General features: G+C 43.1%; 1 protein-coding gene across 5 annotated transcripts in view; it reads right to left on the bottom strand.

Moving 5' to 3' along the window:
- The window catches only part of LEF1 (lymphoid enhancer binding factor 1), a 70102-nt gene that overhangs the window by 12874 nt on the left and 35163 nt on the right, over positions 1 to 22065 (bottom strand). For 3 of the 5 annotated variants that reach the window (XM_062493780.1, XM_062493781.1, XM_062493783.1), the window contains exons 4-9: positions 15520 to 15652; positions 11377 to 11467; positions 7130 to 7252; positions 6273 to 6435; positions 3473 to 3580; positions 232 to 280 (exon numbers count right to left, since the gene is read on the bottom strand). In XM_062493780.1, the coding sequence (XP_062349764.1) occupies positions 232 to 280; positions 3473 to 3580; positions 6273 to 6435; positions 7130 to 7252; positions 11377 to 11467; positions 15520 to 15652 (667 nt within the window). Of the gene's footprint in view, positions 1 to 231; positions 281 to 3472; positions 3581 to 6272; positions 6436 to 7129; positions 7253 to 9092; positions 9177 to 11376; positions 11468 to 15519; positions 15653 to 22065 lie in introns of all 5 variants that reach the window. The other 2 variants (XM_062493778.1, XM_062493779.1) reach the window with 1 other exon arrangement.

Genomic DNA, 22065 nt, shown 5'->3' with positions numbered 1-22065 from the left:
ATGAGTAAATTCAGCCAAAGATGTTGATGCTGTCAGAACTGCTGCCCAGAAAGGTGTAAGGGAAATGAGCCACAGGTTGTGTGAATGTTCACGAGCCTTCCAAGTGAAATATCTTAAAACGTCCATTAGAAGCAAGTGTTAGACAAAAGCTTGTAAAAATTAAATAGCACAAGCCCTGGTTTCTGAAATATACCTGAAGTGAATGGCAAGTAAGAGGTGGTCACGGCCTACCTGATGCTGATTCCTGCAACTTCTCTCTCTTCCTCTTCTTTTTCTTCCCCTGAAAAATAGGAAATTTTATCCTACCATTACATGCAGGTAACTTTATTTTGTCACTTACCTCACAGCAAAAGTCATCTGGACACTGAAAATGCTAGGAAAAACCCAATTATTTTCACGGTAAATTTTCTATCCCACTTTTAACTAGTTCAATGGTAACGAAGTTTGATCTGAGCATCTATGGAGAAATATGCACATCAGTAATACATATATGAACATCCACATGGAATTAAAATTTCTGACAGCTTTTCAACTAACACTGGCAGCCACAAGCACCTGAGAGACTTCTCGCGCTCAATAATCTGATGACATGTATGTTGATACATGTTGATAATTTATGGCTCTTACAAGAACTCTTCACACATTCAGATACTTACACTGCCATACATGGTAGGAGCAGACAGGGTGTTGAAAGTACCTAGGAAGACCATGACCTGTCCCCAGGGTGCAAACCAGCCAACTAAAACTGTTCTGATAATGCTTGTACCTGAACAAAAGCCAAGGCTGGTGTGGCTGTGCCTGGAGAGAATGCTCTGCAATAAACAAACACCAGAGGCTGCACAGTAGAGCACCCTTAACATGGCTTAAGTGCAGAACACAAATGAATGCCTGGCAGCTGTCTCTCTGAGAGACCACACTGGCCACAGTGTGCCAACCTACACACTCAGCCTTCTCCTGTATCCCCATCTATGGAAATGGCCACAGCTCCTGCTTCACACAGTCTGTCAACTGAAACAAAAGGTCAGCTTACACCCACAATTTTAAACCTCAATCATCCTACATCACCCTAAACACCACTGATATTCTTACATGTGTCTTATCTTTATTGCCCTATAGTCAGTGAAAGCTTTTTGTGTGTATTTTAAGAAAAAAATTGTATCTATTTATATTTTAAAGAAGCCTCTGGACAGACTGATTCTCAAGCTCCTGTCTTTATTTATCCCAAGGCTGGCAAAAGGGCTGGGCAATGCCTTGTGAGCAAGATTCTGAAGTCAGGACCAACACTGGAAGTTGGAAAACACATTTCAAGGGCTCTGGGGAACTCACAGGTATCACTTAGGTACCAAGGCAGTGGTTTTTTAGACAGGAAAGTGCATTAGTGCAGATGTTAATATGGAAAAGTCATGGGAGGAAAATTTGTTTTATTCTATGTCGGGTTGACTTCAAGTGCTAAAGCATAAACTGAAAGCTGATCTGAAATCTACCTATGAGATAGCACAAGTAAGGGAATAGAAGACTGTGCTGAAAAGTAGATGTCAGCACTCCCAAGTAAGATAGTTTCTGACAACTGCATCGTACACAGGCACCCTCAGGTTGTGAAAACATTGTGCTTCTCATGTCTATAACAATATTTTGCATGACTGCTTTGGGTATCAGTAACAAAAACATATGGAAAAAGATAGTTTTAACAGTTGAATAACAATATATAACATTTTCTTCAAATTCCTAAAATCCTGAATAACCACGTAAACCAAAATAGAAGAACTAAAACCAAACAGTACGTATTTTCTACTTGTACTGTTTTGTGAAACAGAAAGACCACCCCTAAGTCACCTCCAATCCTCAAAACACTGGAGTAATACCTGTGCTAAATCAACACAATTTCACTTTTTTGGAAAAACCCAAGATTATGTATACCTGAAAAGGTTTCAGTGATAAACTGTTCTCTCCTGTGATCACCATGTAACCACCACTGCAGAACATGTGCATTCCTGGAGAGGCAGAGGGGAGGGCTGCAAGAGGAAGCTAGCAGAGTTCTTCATTGTAACATACAGGACTGGAGTATGTCAGAGTTATGCTTCCACACAGGATGTAGGCTGGAAGCACATCAAAGAGATAACTCATACGTGCCACCTCACACACTCCAAATGTCTGTCAAGGCATTTAAGAAACCGCAGGTCTGCTGCTTGTGCTGTGTGGCACAGGCTGGGGCAGAACACAGGGTTCTCAAAGCCAACAGGACCAAACATCACAGGACCATCTTGAAGCCTGATGTCCAGTATGCATGAGCTGACAAGACTCCAAAGTGGAGTCATTTTCCAGCAAGTAAATTTGAGACAAGCAATACCCCCATTTCCAGGGAGTCTTTCCCTAAGACCCTATTTGCTCTGACATATGCTTCAAAACAGCTCTGTTGACATGGTCTGGTTACTACCTGTGTAGTGTCAGGACAGGTCACTGGCTGTACAAAACAGACAGAAAGAAGCTCCTAGGACTTTCAGCTGTGTGTGTGCTTACAAAACTGGGCATGCATGTCAGCAAGACTGGGGCATTTCCTTCAGAGATAATCACATAGTTTCTGTGTCAAGGCATTCTGCACCAGTTTCTCCACTTTCTGTTAACACTGTATTCAGGTACCTCAATCCTTAATGTCCAAAGACATCACTGAAGTAGAGAAAAACTACTGCCCCTAATGCAGAAGGAAAATTGAGCCAGATATAGCATGTACATTTCCTATCCCAGTAGATGGTGTCACATCTAATAGGGAGACAGAAAGGAGCTCAGATCTTGGGTTAGGATCAGCCTCTCAGGACTGCAGCTTTTGAGTTTGACATCACCACATTTGACTACACTGACAGCTCATTGTAGGCACCAGAGTGTAACCATGAAGTGCAGGCTACTTGGCATTCAATTATAAAACAAGAGTAATGGTAAAAAAACTTCTTAACATACACATATGTATCTATGTACTACAGCAGGCTCTACCAGGAAGGTTACTTATACAAGATTTGTACAAATGGACCATTATAAATAATTTCAGCTAAAGTTCATTCTGCATTGAGACCCCTGGGCTTGCAGCTCTCTTGAAAGCAAGACATCCCTTTTTTCTGGATAATAAGTGATCAAATAGAAAATGATGGAAAATTCACAGCTGTACATTACAACATGAGCTTCCAGACAGTACTGGCCATTGTTTTAGGAATAAAACTTTCCATGTTATTTTCTTCCCCTCAAAAACTGTGAATTTCATAAGAAGCATCTCAACACCACCACCACCACCAACAACAACAAAATCCTGTTTTCTGAGTGCTTGAAGTGAAAACAAATATAAGGTTTATGTTATATGCCTGTTGACCATCTCTTTTCCCAGAACTTTCCACAAGATATAAAGAAAAAGAAGAAACAATAATAATTTTAGAAGTTACAAAAATAAAGTGAATTTTTAAAAATAACCTTCAAGTGAGTGACTTACATAGTTGTCTCTTGCAGACCAGCCTGGATAAAGCTGCATGTGTAGCTGCCTTTCTTTACGAGCTAGTTCATAATATTTTGCTTGTTCTTCACGGGAGAGAGCATGCCACTGCAAACAAAATAAACACACCTTTAGACCAGGAGCTAACTTACACCTAGGCAACAGATGACTTGAACATTTTAGTGACTTGATTCAGTCCTTCCCCACTACAAAAATGGAATTCATTAGCAATTACAAGCACCTGTGTTTATTAATGACTTTCAGGCATTTCTCAGCTCTGCAACTGCCAAGTGCCTTGAGCAAGACAAAAATTATTTATGGAAACAGGGCTCACCAAATAATCTGCTCACAGAACCATGCTCTCCCAACGCTACTTAAAAAAACCAACAACAAACAAACAAAAGCAAATTCCAACAAAAAAACAGCAACAAACCCAGTCTTTAGCTCCTGACAGAACTGAGGGGGTTTGTACTGCTCTTGAAGGGCAGCAATCTCCCCCTGACAGAAGGCTCTGCTGTCTTGCTTTTAAGCAGCAACTAGACACAAGTTTTCAATGCAAACACAGAAGGTTCTCTGAGCATCAGCACCCCTGTTCCAAAATCAGCTTCTAAGTATTGAACTTTAAGGCACCTTCTTTCTGATTGAAAAAGGAAATAGCAACTGCAGAGGTTTCAAAGACAAAGAAATCACAGAACTATAGTCTTACAAATCACGAGTTGACTTTTGTAACCAAGCAGGAATAAATTTCCTGGTTTCATGTACTTAAAAATAAAAGCACACCCCACCCCACCACCCAAAAAAAAAGCAAACAAAAACCCTCACAACCTGCACATCTGGAAAGGTACGAGCTACATTAGTATCTAGTAATTTTGTTCTTGTTGAAACACCTATCATAGACCTGAACCAAAGAGTAAAACCTATTATTTAGAATTAAGTTCCACTACTGCAGCATTAGATGCATCTTCTTGTTCGACAACATCCATGGGGAAGTAAGGGGAGAAGAAGTTAATAAAAAAATCCAAAAAAACAGACAAACAACCATTAATAAATCATTAAGACACTCATACAAGACTAACATACAGAATTAAGATTTCAGATCACGTTTGTATGATTTAATATGTTGTCTGGTTATACATCAGAGGATGTGAACTAAAGCTCATGTATGCCTTGACTTGGCAAGTTGGATGTGTTACTGAGGCCACAACAGTTCAGCCTGTCTTCAACTCTCAAACTCCACATGCTCAGCCAAAACCTGGAAAGTAGTGAACACAATGCTATGGCTTCACAGAGCCCAGCAGCATGCAAAGTGTCAGCTGGTGAGAACAGAGGTGGTTCCTCCTCTGGGATAGCACAGGCTAAATAGTGACCAGGATGACTGAACACAAAACAATGGACAATTATTAATGTCCAAGCAATTGTACTGGCTAACTCATGCCTCGTTTGCACCACAGGAAAAGTGGAATTTGAGGTACTTTCATGGAGAACAGTAACTTGAACAGAGGAGTCCAAGCTGCAGAAAAAGCATGCAAAGGAGCTCTGAGGCTGATTCCTTACCAAAACAAAGATAAGTAAAGCCACTGTCCTTGCTCAGGCCAATAAAACAAGGCCATTCCACTAAACAACTAAGATCAATCATCTGGGACTGCCATCATCTGTAAGGGTACTTCACAGATCACAGAATACTGTGAGTTGAAAGGGACTTTCAAGATCATCAAGTACAACTCTTAAGCAAATGGCCCATACCTGGTCCTAGAGACTCATGAAGGCATGGAAAAGGCAAGTACCAAGACGCCCTTTAAGGGGAGGTAACAAGAGCTACAGAAAGCAGAAGACTGCATGAACTGGGACAAGTACCAGTAGAGTTTTGCTCTGTTTGGAGGAGGAAGTCTTCCAACTGTAATATAAAAGGAGCACTTTAAGGTCACGTACTGTTTTCCCACTTAAAAGTACAGGGTTTTCAGAGAGTCACAGTGCCTGTCAATACTGCCTTGGTCAGTGATCAAAAGGAGGTGTTCACTGAGAATTTGAATAATCCCTGCTCAAACTCAGACTGATACCAAAGTCACCCCTTTTCTCATTTCTGGGAGTCAATTGCAAAATGGGCATTTACCTCTGCTGCCTTTCCTTGGAAGAGTAACACCAGCAGAGAACACAAAGGCTGTACTGTGAGTTGGCCTGTACAGGCTTTTTCCTGAGCGTGGAAAGCACAAAGCGCAACTGCAACACCCCAGAAGCATACAGCTCTCAGCAAGGTGCTGGTATCCTCAGTACTAGGCTGATGACTTCAGAGACATTCAAAACTTGGCTGAGAAGGTTCCTGAGCAACCTGATGTAACTGGACCTGCTTTGTGCAGATGTTGGACCACATGACTTCTGTGGGTCCCTCCCAACCTGCATGACTACAACTGGACCATGTTATATTGACTTTGGAGTTTCATGTCTAGTGGCATCCAGCGTTCATCTTTAAATGATCCCTTCCTGCTCTGATGGACACCAGCCTAAGGGAGGACCCCGAATGTGATCAGAATTATCTTTCTATGTGAGACTGAGGGTATTTTAAGTCTGAGATGCTGGCACCATAACATGAGTGGAACAGACACAAATTTGATGACGTTGCTAAAGCTGAAAAAAGAAAATCAAGATACTGCTTTTATTTTTGTTGCATGTTTTATCTTCTATAGCTAATTTGATAGCTGCACATCAGTTATGACCTCAAGCGGAAAGTCAGCCTTCACACCCAGCTAAAGGGAAACACAAATTAGCAGCACACGTGAGCACCCACAAACCCTTCTGTACATACCCTTCTGCCAAGGATCTGGTTGATAGCTGCGCTTTCTTTCAGAGTACACTCTGCTACAACGTTTGCTCTCATTTCTTTCATGTACAACATGAAAGCATTCAGAGGTTTCTTAATATGAGGTCTTTTTGGCTCTTGTTCTTTTCTCTGTTCATGCTGAGGCTTCCTAAAACGTGGTTGGGAAAGGGAAAGGAAAGGAAAAAAAACATTAATTTGCCTTCAACCTAAAACGATCCAATGGAAAATTACTAACTCGTGGTTACAGTAGCACTTAAGTAGTAAGAATGAGAATTTCAGTGGTCATGTCCCATCCACTTTCATACCTTTTAGTTTAATACTCAGGGAGGATGTCAGGTTGACATTCTATAGCAAGTAACACTATCTGTGAATCTGCTCCAGACTTGTCTCAACTCTTGTTTTGAAAGGCTATCCAAGGGTATCCTAAAAGACCATTGCCACAGCCAGGAGAACAGCTTCTCATCCTCTTCTTTCCTAGGTCTTTCACCTTTGAGTACTAAGCAATGAAACTGCTTTTTACTAGTGAGTTTTGCATGTAAGAACTTTCCAGCAGAAGTTCGTGAGTACACACTCAACCACCAGTCAGAACTGGACAGGTCCATGATTATGACTGAATCAAGATGACTGTTGCCAACAGCTTAAAAGTCCTGGACTGGAATGGAAAATGGCTTCTCACTACTCTTACCAAACAGCAGCCCGAAGTCCATGTTTTGGTTATAGGAGAATTAAAATTCAAGAGGTCATGAAAGGCACTTTTTTAAAAACATACTTGACTCTTCTTGAGACAGAGTTAGTTCTCATGCATTTATTAATTAAAGGCTAGAACAGAAAGGCAGACTCACACATGCATTAGCTCACTGTCATTGTGCAGATGTTCTTGTTTTACTTGAGGTGTTACAATAGCTGGGTGAGGGATTCCAGTTGTGTGAGGGCCTGGAGGACCAGGAATCATGTGATGTGAAAACCTAAAAGAGAAAACAAAGCAAGGTCTGTAACTCCACTGAAGACAGGCATCACACATATGACAGCAGCAGGACACTCCAAGAATGCAAATGCTATGGAGCTTGCAATGAAGACAACTCTTAAAGAGCACACAAGAAATATTTGGCTAAGATTTGTGCATTATAGCCCAATTATTCAAGAAAAACAAACAAATCAGTCTACATTTTGGTTTTAGAGAAGTTGTTTTATTACCTTTCAGGCAAACGCTTTTAGCAATGCACACAAGAAATATTTTATATTTGTACTGTTGCACTGTCTAGCAATAAAAATACACATTTCTTAACCAAAAAATGTATTTCCACACCAGGATATAAACATCCTTGAAATATCCACCACCAGCCAATGCAAAGGAGGAAACTGCCATGCAGAAACAAATAAAATGAAAGTAGAGTCTTTTCAAGAAGTTCCTGATGGCCCTCTTTACTCTTCAAGGTACTTAAGGTAAAAGATTTTAACATCATTCCATCTAAACCCACTATTCTTACCTCAAATGTTTAAAATAAACTTTGAAAATCCTGCATTCTGGATGAAGGATGGGAGCAGGGAGAGATTTTTGTCCTAACTAAAGTTTCCTTTCATTTGTACAAGAAGGAAAATAGAAAATAAAATCAAAATACCACTAACGGAATAATCCTACCTTACTAACCCAGGTCATTCTCAAGGACAGCTGAGACAGATCTTGAAGGTGCTGAGCATTGCAAACTCTGGCACAGCAGAAAACCTGCATGCTGTATTTTAAACTGGTGGAAAGTACTGTTAACATCAAAAGCAAGCTCATGCTCCAAAATTTTGCTGAACGAGTGATGACTAAGGAATGGCATCCAGCCTCTCCTTCCACCATTCCCTAGTCCCCTTGTTGCCCTTTTCCTTCATGTGATCAAATAAACACAAAGCCCTGTAACCAAATCAAGTGATTTTATCATGGAGAAAGAATGGGTTTTCTTCCAATCACCCTGACAGGCACATGCTTATCATTCTCCTGTAAAGAAGTGAAGGGACAGTGATAATCCAAAGGAGCCCACACACAAAGAGGTAAGAGGACCTACCACTTATGAAGTGGCCTGCCTTAAATCCCTGTGCAAGAGAATGTCAGTTCTACAGATCACATTAAAAAATCCCAAGAATTGTATATTGCAACCTCTTGTACACCAAGCACAGGATGCAGAAGCTGTCTTTAGAATGCGAAAGCAGAGCATAGGAGGTCTGGAGTGTGTCATGGCCAGGTCTCAATTAGCATTGCTTGTTTGCACTTAGACATAAAGACACAGTGCCTGAGTCACACACCAGTACAAATACTGTGCTGGCATCCCCTGCCATTAGTGGCTTTGGGCTATGAAACACCTACTTGTGAGCAAGTTTCCACACAGAGCATTACCTACATGATTCAAGACTAATTACCAACAACTTTGAAATTGTAACTAGAGAACGCAGACTAGAGTGACAATCCACCTGGTTGCATACCAACATGAGCAAAACCCAAGGATGCTACGCACAACACTACGTGTTGCATCTAGAAATGAACAAATGACTCATTTCAGATGAAACAGCTCAATTAATTGTTGACAATTCACTGGGTGCTCCTCATTGCAACACTTCAGAGACTGACAAGAAAATGCTGAATGAGACCAGTGTGGGATCCAGGCAAACTGCATATACACAAGAAAGTTAAATAAAAATGAATGCATAAAGGTTTAGCTGACTGAAAAGCAAGCAAAGGCAGACCATAAGATGCAAGCGGAAGAGCAACTTGCCCTCTAATGCCAGCAGTTACTCCCCAGTCAGTCATTCACCTCCTACACCTACCTGGACATGGAAGGGTCGACTGAGAGTGAGGATGGGTAGGGCTGCCTGAATCCACTCGAGATGGGATATACAGGCTGACCTTGCCTGAGGTCACAGAAGAAAGGAACCCATCAATCATATAATATGGTATTATTCAATGGTTACTCTAGAGTTACAAGCTCTTGATGGGAACTCAGCACTAGTCACAAATAAATAGTAAGAGCGAACACATTCAAGAGTTCTCCTAATGAAACTAATGAACACTTAAATGCTTTGAACTTTCTCCCTTACTATTGAAAGATTCCCAATCTAAGTTTCCACTGGGAAGGAAAGCAGAACAACTAGCCTTCCTCCCCAAAGGGGCACACACACACATGCACACTCTCTATCTCCATTCCTCTCTCACCTAGTTTTAGAAGCACTGGAACCAAATTCGTTAAACAAGCTCTTAGGAAAAAAGCATCTTATTCCAAATAGTTCTACTGCAGATCAGAGTGAGACCACCAGATGGTGAATTATTAAGCTAAAAATCTTTCTGAACAGTTTCATTAAATCTTTGAAAACTTAAAGACTCTCTCCATTAGCATATGCTATAGTGAGGTACAAATGGACAGCTTTGCTAAGTTGAAATTTATTTGATAAAAAAAGCCCAACCCAACCACAGCGACACAAATCTATCTTACTACTTAAAGATCAAACTTTGCAGTCCAGTAAGAGAAGCTTGTATGAAGTTTTTGCCTCCTTTTCACTCCCACATATACAGAATATTTTGCCACCAGTTCATCGTTTGAAGTCTTTAATTTTTATCATCATCACTGCATTTTGATCACATTCAGTCCGTGATGGCTCAGTCACGACTACAGTGAACACCTTGAAGCAATGTGAGCAAACACCAGTTCAGCCCAAACACCTCTACCAGCCAGAGGGATACCACACACATCAATCCTATTCAAACGGTTGCTTATCGACTGGTCAATCAGCTCTCAGATGAGAAAAAATGGAACCTGGCCTTTGTAAGGTTCAGGACACAGATTTCACCCTTGGAGTGTATTACTGGAAATGAGCAGCATTCAAAGGAAAGAGGAAATGAAAAGAAAAAAATAAGAAAGTCCCAACAGCGCTACCTCACAGCAGGGAGTCATAGCATAAGGGACAGCTGAGTATGTCCTGCTGTTGGTGAGTGCTGCTGAACACATCCCTGAGCCTTTTAAGTTTGGATCTTGTCCTACTCTTCTTTCTCTTTTCTCTCTTCCCTCCCTCCAGTTTCTGCACCAAGAAACTATTCAGAAGAAATGACTGACCACATCTGGAAAACGCATGCTAGCAACTGCATGGTGACAGTGGAAGTGAGGAGTCAGCTAAGCAGCAAAATGGGAAAGAGGGGGGTAAACAAGAGTCAAAAAATATAGTCAGATACTTCTATACTGTAGTTTGATATCTACTAATTATTTGCTCCCAAAAGGCACGTGACCTTTCCTGAAGAATATGCCAGCAATACAGCATTTCACCATCTCCTGCTCTCTACTTTCTCTGTCTGTTGTCATCTGGATCATGTTTCCCTCCCATGGAGACATTAAAAATAAAAAAAAATCTGCATCCCTCATTGCGTGGGCACAGACTAGTCACAATACAAATTCTAAAGCACTGGAATTGTGGGCGAGTTGCTTTATTCCCTGCTCCAAGAGAACTGAAGGCAAGTACATATCTACCCCAAGGAGACATGAAGCACCCTGCCAAACCTTTTACTCCAAAAATACCACATTTCCTCCAAAAGGAAAATGACACCCTGAGTGGCAGCAAGAAATCATGAGAGTGCTAGTATTAGCAAGAGCAGCAAGATCTCTCAGTGGAAGAGGATTCTTTCCATACAGAAACTGTGAAAAGCAGCAGACTACAAAAGTTTGTTCACCATTTGGGGCAGTTTCAAGATTTCGCCCCCACACACACTTCAAAGTTCCTTCTTACCTCCCCTCTACTCAGCAATTGCAATTTTGTTTATTAAAATTCACATTTAATTACTTGAAAACTGTTTTCTGCTATCTTTCCAAAAGCTGAGCCACAAATCTGCACCATAAGAAACATACAGACTTCAAAGTGAAATCTACACACTTCAATTTCTGTATGTGTTCAAAAAGCAGATTAATTTAATTTCAAAGATTGACATTTTTTCATCTTTTCAGCTAAAATAAAGTAGCAATTTCTTACTGGAATGACATTATTATTATTTTGTAAATGCTGTGATTGATTCAACAATAGCAAATGGTGTGAACATGCACCTGTCTGAAAAGAAGCTAAAAAATCTTACCAGCCAAGAGGTGGTGTTATCTGTCCAACCCCCCCTGGAGACAAGGGATAGAATGTAGGGAGATCAGGAGCTGGAGGATGCCTGGACATGCCTGTTAAAAAGCACAGAAGAATGAGTGAGTTTCCCCTCAAAATACTTCTTATATGACCTACAGTTCCCAGCTAATACTGCAATGGAATTAGTGCTGCGGATAAGGAATAACCACCTTCTTGGTTAGTGTTAAAAGCAAAAGGCTACACAGGCCACATTTAAAAATATTGCACATGATACTGCAATTCAAAGGGAGATACCAGAAAAAACTATGTGGAAGGAGGAAATAAATGTATGGGTAAGGACCTGTGCAACTTTAGATCTCCTGCGAAGTGCATAAGGTGCTACTGTCCTCTCAATGGTCTCACCAAACCTGACAGGATCCTGAGGACCTCTTCAAACACATCATGAAACAAGGGGAAATAAAACATTGTCAAAGAGGCAGCACAGAAGAGCTATTAGATTAGGTAAATTGCTACTTTTATATTTCCAGGGGTTCCCTTATGGATTCACAGATTTTGGAAACTTGCTACCACAGAGGATCAGTGCTTAATTAAGAATCATTTTCAGGCCTGTAATGGTCACACTTGATATGATTCATTTGGCTTCCAATTGTCACTCCAGTTCCAACTAAGCCCTTCATCAAGTTGAGTCCTGTGGGCTCCAAGGTCAATCTGTTTTGCAATGGTAGTATTTCATGGAAAAATAAGAGTCCCATCAGGAATGATCCATCAGCTCACATTCCCCAGAACACAGAGTCCTACAACTGCAAGAATCACCTCAAGATTAAAGCTAATCCTCATCCCAAAAGGGTCTGTGGTCTCCATTCTTCACCTAAACCTTGTGCTCCCAGGAGACAAGGAATTACAGTTGCAGAGGCCACAAAGACATTGGTTTATTTAAATGTGTTTGGGGAAGAGGGGGTGAAGCAGAAGGAATTGTTAAGTCTACTTCATATGTTAAATCGGCTGCTTTAAAAGGCTATTAAATATTTATGTAGTGACACCCCAAAGGTCCAAGACTGTGCGTGTGCTACCTTGAGACTTATAGACTGATTTTACCGATTTATTCCCCTGCCCAGTTTGTATTTAAATCTTCTGAATTTAATTACAAGATTTGAAGAATATTTGTCAGGACCATGTACAAGAAAGCATGGAAAATAATACCAGTGGTGTCATTGGCTCAGTAAACCTGAATTTTCAGACTTGGAACCACAACCTAAGTGAGGATTGAATTTCTGGCCAGCTGTCTTTTCAAAAGGTGTAAAACAGCTGGCAGCTAACAGAGAAGTAAACATTTTACATATCCCAGGGCTTTTACATGAGAGGGAACACTCTTTCGGAGTGGTTAAAAAAAAAAAAAAAGAAAACCAAACAAGGTGTAGAAGAAGCCCAGCATCTCATCTCTCACATCTCTGATGATGACTGACGCTCCTGGAAATGATGACATGACCTTGCTCCATCCAGACCAAGTTCTGCACAGGGAACTGGACCACTCCTTCCCCAGAATCTGCAGTTTTGACCAACGGAGACAACACTGCTCTCTCTTAACTAATGCACAGTTGTTATTGCTAATCAAAAACTTCTGGCCCTTTATGGAGGGCTACCAGCACCTCGTGCTCGCAGGAACACACAGAGCTGCCATATGGCCAGTGCCCTCCAAAGAAAGCTCTCGAGAGGTTTAAGAAAAAAAAATAAAATTAATAAAACTAAAAATACAATAGAATAGAATAGAATAGAATAGAATAAAATAATATAAAATAAAATAAAATTTTAAAAGTAACTGCCTTTAGGAAAGCGGTGCTGTGTGTCCATCCCAAAGCGCCTGGGGTGCAAGAGGCAGTGCTGAGGGCAAGCTGCTGTGGATCCCCTTGTTGGAGGATTTTGGTGGGGGGAGGGCACCCTGGCATCAGGGCTAGGGTGCCAGGGCAGTGCCTTGTTCCAGACCCACAGTGGGAGGCGAGGACAGAAACAATGGTTGGAGGCATTTGGCAGAGGACCTGAGGGGAAAAAAAATCCTCTCTTTGCAGCAACTGCATGGGCTACTTCACTGCGGCTGCTCCCACGCGCCAGTGGCGCCGGAACAGGGAGTATGGAAGGAAAGACCACACACATCAAGGAGACCATCCCAGACAAAACTAGCAGTCTCCAGCCTGCATTATCCACATCATCCATCCCAATCTTTGCCAGACACTGAGCAAAGGGATCAAGAGCCCATTTAGAACACCAGAGGGCAATGAGCTTTGTGCCTCCTGGCAAAGCCCCTCAGCAGGCTTGCACTCAGGGATGGGGACATGACTGGTGGGATGGTGGACAGGGAAGAGGGTAGAGAAGAAGCAAAAGAGAGGATATGCAGCAGAAACAAAAAAAACCAACAAACCCGATGTTATTCAGTTGGGGTCTGCTGTACAGGAATACAAAAATAAACTGGGGTAAAAGCAAAAAATGGGGCACAAAAGAGCAAGCTCAGCATGGAGTAAGCAAAAACCTCTTGAGCTCACGAACTGCAGCAGTGGGTTGTGCCCCAGCTGCACAGCCAGCTTCAGCAAGAGGTGGAAATCCCATTCTCTTAATGCGTGGCACCCCTGGGATTTCAAGGAATGAGTGTGAATATCCTTCTCCTGGGCACTGACGCAAAGGAGGAAGACAAATGAGGACAGGAGGTGTCCATTTGCTTCTTCCAAGCCTGAGGAAGATATTATACACATATTTACAGGCCAGGCTTTCCAGGCAGAGTGCCTTTTGTATTTCCCCTCCCTAGAAAAAACAAAACCTAACCAACAAACAGCAAAAACCACACAGAGCCACCACTCCATAGTATTTTTTGGATCCACCCCACGTTATTATCTCCATAGCACATCCAAAATGAAAGCTAGGCATTCAGGGAAAGACAGAACAAAAAAAGTCTCTCTCCCTGAACAATGATGACTAAAAGCCTCTTCAGATAAATGGGACAACTGTGCATATGGATGTGTGCCCAGGTAAAGCAGAGATTCAGTATATTTGCCTACTGGGTGTCACAGCACATGGTGGGACAAGAGAGTGCAGAGAGAGGCAGGGAGAGGCACCCTCCAGGACCAGTCATGGCACTGACAGACTTCCTGCCCATGCAGAGATATCCAGACTACAGTGAATGCCTTCGTAAAGCCTCTGCTCTCTCTTTCCCTCCTCACCATCAGCTCCCCCATGCAGGCTTCTTCTGCTCAGATGCCTACTCAAACCCTGGCTCAGACCTGTGATGGTCCTGGCCAGTACTCCCCTTGCACCTCCCCAACATCCATCACATCCCACCCCAACTCCTGCAACCCACTGCAAGCAAGCACACCCTTCCTGGAATCCCTTATGTTCTCCTGGGCACTGGGCAGAAGCCCTTGGCACAGGCTGGGCTTGACACCCTGGGGACTGTCTGCTCTTCCCTAAATGCAGACTGACCCTGAGCAGGGCTGGTCTGACATCCATCTAGGAAGCTTCTGTGCTTGCCTTAAGGGATCCTAGAGGTGCAGAGAAGACCGACATGCACGACTCAAATATCTAAAAAGATTCTTTCTGCAGAAGGCAGACATCACAAGAAGATTAAAAGACATCAGATTTGTAAAGGTTTTACTTGCAGGTAAAACCAGCAAGTTTTTACTTGCATAAAAAACTATTTTTATAGGCAATGCTTTGATTATGCCAACTGACACAGAGAAGAATACGGACAGCCAGAATACAAGGACATAAAATAAAGTGAAAGATAAAGTTTCAATAACACCACTACTGAAGCACTTGTCCCGTGTTTTCACTGTGAGGGATGGTTGCCCTTTCTGTATTTGCATGCTGCAAGTCTTGGGCACCACAGGAGATGGTGAAGACTGGCTGCTATTTACTGAGATTTTGAAAGACTTTGATGAGAAAAGCAAGCTAAAATTATCACATTAGAAAGAGCATAAAAATTTAAACAGCCAAGTTAAATATCAGCATCACAGGAGAATTGCCATCTCTGAAAGTGAGCATATGCACCTGGAATACTCCTTCCAAAATTTTACAAATTGGTAATATTGGCTCTGTCAGCAGCACAGAGGGCACCAGGACCACCACTCTGCATCCCCACTGTGCTGGGAAAGGATGGACTCACCTTGTTTGGAGCTGACATCAGAGGGGACGTGAGACGGGTGTGACCCCGGGGAAAAGTGCTCATCGCTGTAGGTGATAAGAGGGGTGAGGGGGTGAACCGCATGAGAAGGCTGTACCACGGGCACCTTGTTGGACTGCAAGGAAAGAGCAAAAATTAAATTGTGTTAGCGAGGTGAGGCTTCTGCTTTGCAAAAAAACCCAAAAAACCACAAAACGAAACAAACCAACCAACCAAACAAAAAACCAAAACAAACACACAAACAAAAACACAAAACCGCCCCCCAACATTTCCAAAATGCTATTTTTAAATATTTGCATTACTTAAGTGGGGGAAACAGGTGGACAGACATGACATTGGGGTTAGTGGATGGAAACCAGCTTTGCTGCCAGAATCAGCATCCTCAAACCACTGGCACCTTGGCACCCTAAGAGGGATACAGATATTGAGGAAATGCAGAGGGCCAGGAGCAGGAAGAAAGGCATTTGGGAGACACTGAGACAGGGCTGCGGCAATGGCAAATGGAGAGCTGCAGGGCAGGAGGAGCAATGTGCTGGGCAGGCAGGCACCATGCACCAAGGACTGTGACCTAAGGACAGCAGAGTCAGCAGCAGCACGGGAGAAACCCTTTGGTTACAGAAACAGCATTTAAAAAAAGAAGGCTTAAAGTACAGATTTGCCATATATCCAGCCTTAAAAGCAACACAAGCTTCATCAACTTCCCTCTTCCTCCCCCCACCGCTTTTCCTGCATGGCCATGGCACAGTACAGCTGGGACAAATCCCTGCCATCACCAGAGGAACAGCAGGTTTGCTCCCTGTGGTTTTACAAACTATGGTTGAAAACCCTTGGTCTGTCTACTAGGTAACTAAAGGGTCACCCTTAGAAGGCTGATTTCATACAGAAGCAGCTGGCAGTGGCCTCTCAAGAGGGTCACTTAGAGGGGAGACCTGCTGAGCACAGGGGGACAGAGCTGGGAGGCCTCTGACTATCAAGAACTCCAAGTGCTGCAAATGCCCACAGGAGTCCTGAAATGGGTGCCATAAGGTGATGTCCTTACAGGGCAAGATTCACACTTCCCACCAGCACTTCCCACAGTACAGAGGCACAGGGGAGGAGGCAGGCAGCATGACAGGAGGATGCCATCCAAAATTACCCCCTAAGATCAAGGTTGCAAGACAACGGAACTCCTCAATGCCAATGAAATCCTGCATTATTAACACTGCTTGAAATCCAAGTTGCTCTTTCCATGGTGGGACAAGCCATAGTGATGATGCCAGCATGTGACAGGCACTTCATTTGTGCCTGGCCACTCTACCCTGCCCCTTAGCACAAATAATTATGGAACAAATGGGGTTTTATTAAATCCCACCCCCACCCCCCCCCCACCCCCAAAAAAAAAAATAAAGCTATCCTTCAGACAGACACATTGACAGCATGGACAGCCTGTCGAACATAAGGAATTAAGAAAAAAAAATTAAGAGGCCAATGAAATTAATTTTCACTGAGTTCACTATTGAAATCCTGGCACAAAGCAGATGTTAGGACATAGCTCCATGCACAAGTCCATGATTTTTCTGGACTTTTGGAAGCAGATGGGTTATTAAATGGACAACTCAATTTATTGTTAAGGCAGGTAGGAGCAGAGGAAAGGGAGCAAACAGGAACCAGCGCAGCATTTTCTGCTTTCCTTCTTTCCAGAGCACCACCTTAAGGAACTTGCATTAGCAGGCAGTATCTTCTTAATGTCTGACCTATCCCTCCAGTCATATAGCTCAGAATCTGGTGCCATGAATTTTTGTTAAATTATGCTATCCTTGCTCTCCTCTTAATTTTACGGTTTTCAACACAGATTTGCTTTCCTGTGGGAAAGAGATAAGAACCTGAGGATTTTAATTTAAGCTTCGGCCTTGTCTTATATTTTGCAAGATGGAGAGAGAAAGCAGCGCTGGTAGGTGTTTTAAAGCCAACAAGCATTAGGTCCTTTTTTTAAGGACCAAATAATAAAACCAATATGAATTCTCAATAATATCTATGAGTTGAGTCATAAAGGGGATAGCTCAGACTGCTATACATCTTCCCCATCCGTATAAATTCCACAAAAAACAGAGGCCAACAAATTTCAGACGATTTACAAATCGGGCCTCAGTCTTTAGCTATGAGACTCGTGGGCCAGCCCACCATTCAGCCATTACTTTATCAACAATAAACTGTATATTATGAATAATGATAAGCAATAGATGTATTTAGGTCACACATACACAGCTGCTAATCAGCATTAATTTCTCAAAATTTAGTAATTAACATTTTGTATTGTACTGGATGTAATTGTCATGCACGCCCCTGGTATCAGGGTTCCTTGCTTTCAGAAATCACCCATTTATACTTGGAGCATGCCAATCCCTGTACCCCTCTGCTCTCCAGCATCCTGCAGATTTTATTTTATTTTCTAATTCTCAGCACCTTATCCCCTAAGCCCATGGCAGCAGCTTGCAACGGGCAAAGGAATCGTGGGAAGTCAGGAGAAAAGCAAACTGCTTGTCAGTGGGCTTAAAATTAACATATAAACAGGCCATATCTCCATTAAGAGCATTTGGGGGTCTGCAGAGCCAGAAATTGGGAGAAAAAAAGTAACAATAAAAACAGTAATAATGCAAAGCTTCCCAGCCTGCCTGCCCAGACTGCTTGGGGAAGACCCAGGGATCTCTGGCAGTTAAATCCTGCCAGTCACCCCAGCGTGACAACAGACGGGGGCTTGTTGGGCACAGGCTGAGCCTCCCTGTTCCCTCTGGTTCCACTGAGATGGCCACAGTGATCGACAGCAGGAGGACACACAGGGTGACACATGCATGATGAAACCAGGAGGAGAAAGGCCTGATGACATATTTCCCAAAAGCCTTATGGACTTGCAGTGGTTCTGCCACGTCAACTGCCCTACAAGGCAACCCAGATGGATTATCTGGGTCTTCCTCACAGAGAGGGTTCAGGGCAGGAGACCAAGACCTCATATACAGACACCCGGATGCCACTCTTGCCACCCTCTCAACCCACTCACCCCCAGCTGCAGTGAGGGATTGGCCCTAGGCATCCCACCCAGTCCCATGGACACTGTCCTGCACCCTTTGCCCTGGGGACATCTGGACTAGGGATGTTGCCAAAGCCCCTTCCACCATCTACTGCTCACAGTGGTCACTACTGCTTTCCAGGGCTGTGAACCATGACCAAATCCTACTCACACTGAGGTACAAAACTCTGCTGATTGAGACTGCTTCTACTGCTTCCCAGTCCTTACCCACTGGCTTCCTCCTCCCACAAACATGGTATCCCTACTACATCTGTCTCCCCAAATCCTCCAAAGACAATGCATACAGCTGCAGAAACACTTGAGCGACTAACAGAGACCTGATCTTGGTCAACATGACCTCCACGCAGAGGGAACTCCACTTCCCATGGCTTGCCGAGCACCTGCTGACCAATCCCACAAACAGCTCTCCCCGGCACACTGGTGACATTTATATCTAATACAGGCATGGTCCACAGAGTACCTTTTTTCCTCAACACAGCCTGGAAAGCTGCAAAACCCGATCAGTCCACACACCTTCCATGAGACAATTACATAATTACACACTGTCTTATGTGAGGTTCTTCAGTATCTCAGTACAGAAGTTATACTTCATCCACCCACCAAAACATAGTATTTTGGCGCAAGTAGGTACACAAGTAGCTTCTAGAACCACAATAAAGTGGATGAGGATGAAATTTCCATATCCACTCTCATTTCCAAGACAATCTGGAGAAGCTGAACATTTGTTCTGCTCTTATGCAGCATAAATGGCGTATTACCATACCACACCAGTGAAGTTCCATTCTCTGTGCCTAAGGTTCTTCACATGACCTGGAAAGTAAAGGAAATGGGACGTACAGCACAGCTCAAGATATGCAATTTGGAAAATGTAAATTGCTAAAAATGAGGACGTGTTTTTTACAACCTGAAGACCTCCTGTTATGTTTTAGGACACCTTATCATGCATGCATTACCTGTTACAAACACAAAAAGCTAATGGCAAAGGGATAGCCTATTGCTGCTGGCCTGGGGACACACAGCTGTGCCCCACAGCACTCAGCTCAAAGGGACACTCCTGAGTGACTTAACCTTGGTGGTCTCTGAGAAGACCACACGGCCATGAAGGCTCCAGGACCAGAGCACAGTCTTGCAGCATGGACCATGCCAGCATCCTTTGGGAACTGGCCTCTGTGTGGCCCTCGCTGGGGCACTTTCTCTCATCAGCTTGGCCTTCCCAGTTGGCATCTTTTATTTCTCCCAAGCATGTGCTCTCAGGCTGAACTGAAGCAGTGTAGGCAGGGGACAGTCCCTGAAGGACACCAACAGGACTGGGAAAGTTTATGTGTACCAGAAACAGCAGGAGCCAAATTATTTGGCCAGTTAGGGCTAAGATGAAGCTGCTATTCTGTTCTATGACTGACCTGAAATAAAACCCCAAAATCCCCAGTACAATGTTGGCGGGTGAAGGGTAAGAGCTGGCAGGGAAGAGGGCCCTGACCCAGCAGTCAGCATTATCCCAGCAGGAGCTTCGATATGCACCGGACACCTGCTTAAAGCTATTGCTGTGTTAAAGTAACTCAGGAACAGGTCAGTACAACAGAAAACATTTCCCTTGCAAACAGAAATTACAGCCTGCAAGTGGTAAAGCTTGAACTTACTCAGGCATTTTGGCCAGGGCAAGGAGCAGAGTGAGAAATCCCCTGGCTGTGGCACTGGCACAGCTGCTGCCACATGGTTGGGTGACCCCTGCAAGCACCCTGCACTGGCAGTGCTACACCTGCACTCACTGAGCCACTCACCATTTCAGACATGTGCCTGCCCTCCCATCCAAGGAGCACACTGTGAGACAGTTCAGATTAATCTCTGGTGAGTTCATGGTGAAATCCTGCGGGGCACAAATTCAGTCTGAATCCAGTTAAGTTATCCCTCATTTTTTAAATGCTTCAGAAGAAAAGCAAGAGTCCAGAACAAAACAAACCTCAAGTCCTCCCCAAACAGCCAGCTAATGCTTCAGCGAAGGCCCACACCTGTAAGGTATCTTATATGCAACAAGTGTGCAAAAACTATAAAAAGCCTGAGACAGCCACAGCAAAAATGCCTGTAGGTCAGCACTGGGCGAGGTGGGCAGCTGGGAGCTCCTGCTGGAGCTGGGGCCACCATTTGTTCCAGCTGCTGCACAGAGAAAGATATTAATGACCCTTCAAAGGACACGCATCTACAAAGGAGGTTGCAGGCAGGCAGGGAGCTTTGCAGAGAGCCATGAGACAAGCAAGCCTCTGCACACAAAACCCGAGTGTCCCTCGTCAACATCCAAAGAGGTGCCGGGTTGTTTTTTGTTTTTTCTCTTTTCTTTAAACAAAGTCACTTCTAAAAAAGAAAAAAAAAAAAAAAGAAAAAAAAAAAGGCCCTAGCCTGTCCACTCTTCCTCTCCTGTCAGCAAGTTATGCATTGGTCACAGACACTAGCAGACGGTCTTCTCAATTAAGATTAAAATAAAAATTAAAATTATTTTTAAAAATTAAAAAAAAAAAAAAACCCAAAGATAAATAAATGCATACATTCCCTTTCATTCCTGAAAGAGGGGGGTCATTTGAAGAAACAGCTTCAACTTTTTGACAGCAAGTGTTAAGTTTAGGGGGAAAACACAACAGATAGCTCCTCAAAAAAAAACACCCACCGGCAAAACATCTCCAAACCTTTTCACTACTGCTGTAGCAGTACCTCAAAATAAAACGATTAAATGGTCCTGTTATTGTGGGAGAATTTGAGGCTACCTTGATCTGAAAAGACAAGAAAAATTCTTCCCTTTTTTAGCATATTCTCATTTCTGCAGCCCTGAAATCTTCCTCAAGCTGAACATTTTGGCAAAACCAGAAGACAGCAGTTTCAGCTGTCCTCTCAAAATACCAACAGCATTTCAACAGCTAAACTAACTCTGTATTTATGCCTTTGCTGACCAGCTGTTGCCATATAAATGCAAGATCAAGAAGAATGTTATTTTGGAGCAATGTCAAAACCAGGCCCACGTCTGGGTTCACCATGGACAGGCTTCAGCAAAGGAGTACCAGTGGTGGAAAAGGAGCAGGCAATAGTAATGTGTTTTAGCCAAAACTAGTTACCAGTAGGGGAAACAAGCTCATCAGCACCAGCAGGAAGAGCAATCACAATTTGCCACCTCTCTGGGAGTTATTGCACTGTCCCTTTTCATAGACACCTTCGCAAAGATGCAGCAAGGTCAATATATACAGAGTTCAGGTTACTCCCACGTCCCCAAACCATTTTTTAGAGGAAAGAGTTTTATGTCCAAAGCCAACTTCTTTCTAGGCTCTTGACAGCAGAGATAACTTTATGCCTAATTTTCTAAACCTTCTCCAATCCTTGGACAGTGCAGTTGGGAAAATGCCAGAGCGGGTATGGTGGGGGTGACTTGCAGCATTACTTTTAGCCTCACCTGAAGCTAAAAGTAATAGGGATAGGAAAGCATG

This window comes from Cinclus cinclus, chromosome 5, assembly GCF_963662255.1.
Source record: "Cinclus cinclus chromosome 5, bCinCin1.1, whole genome shotgun sequence".
Taxonomy (NCBI): Eukaryota; Metazoa; Chordata; class Aves; order Passeriformes; family Cinclidae; genus Cinclus; species Cinclus cinclus.
Note: the sequence above shows the minus strand (reverse complement) of the source record. Positions and strands in the feature narration are given on the sequence as shown.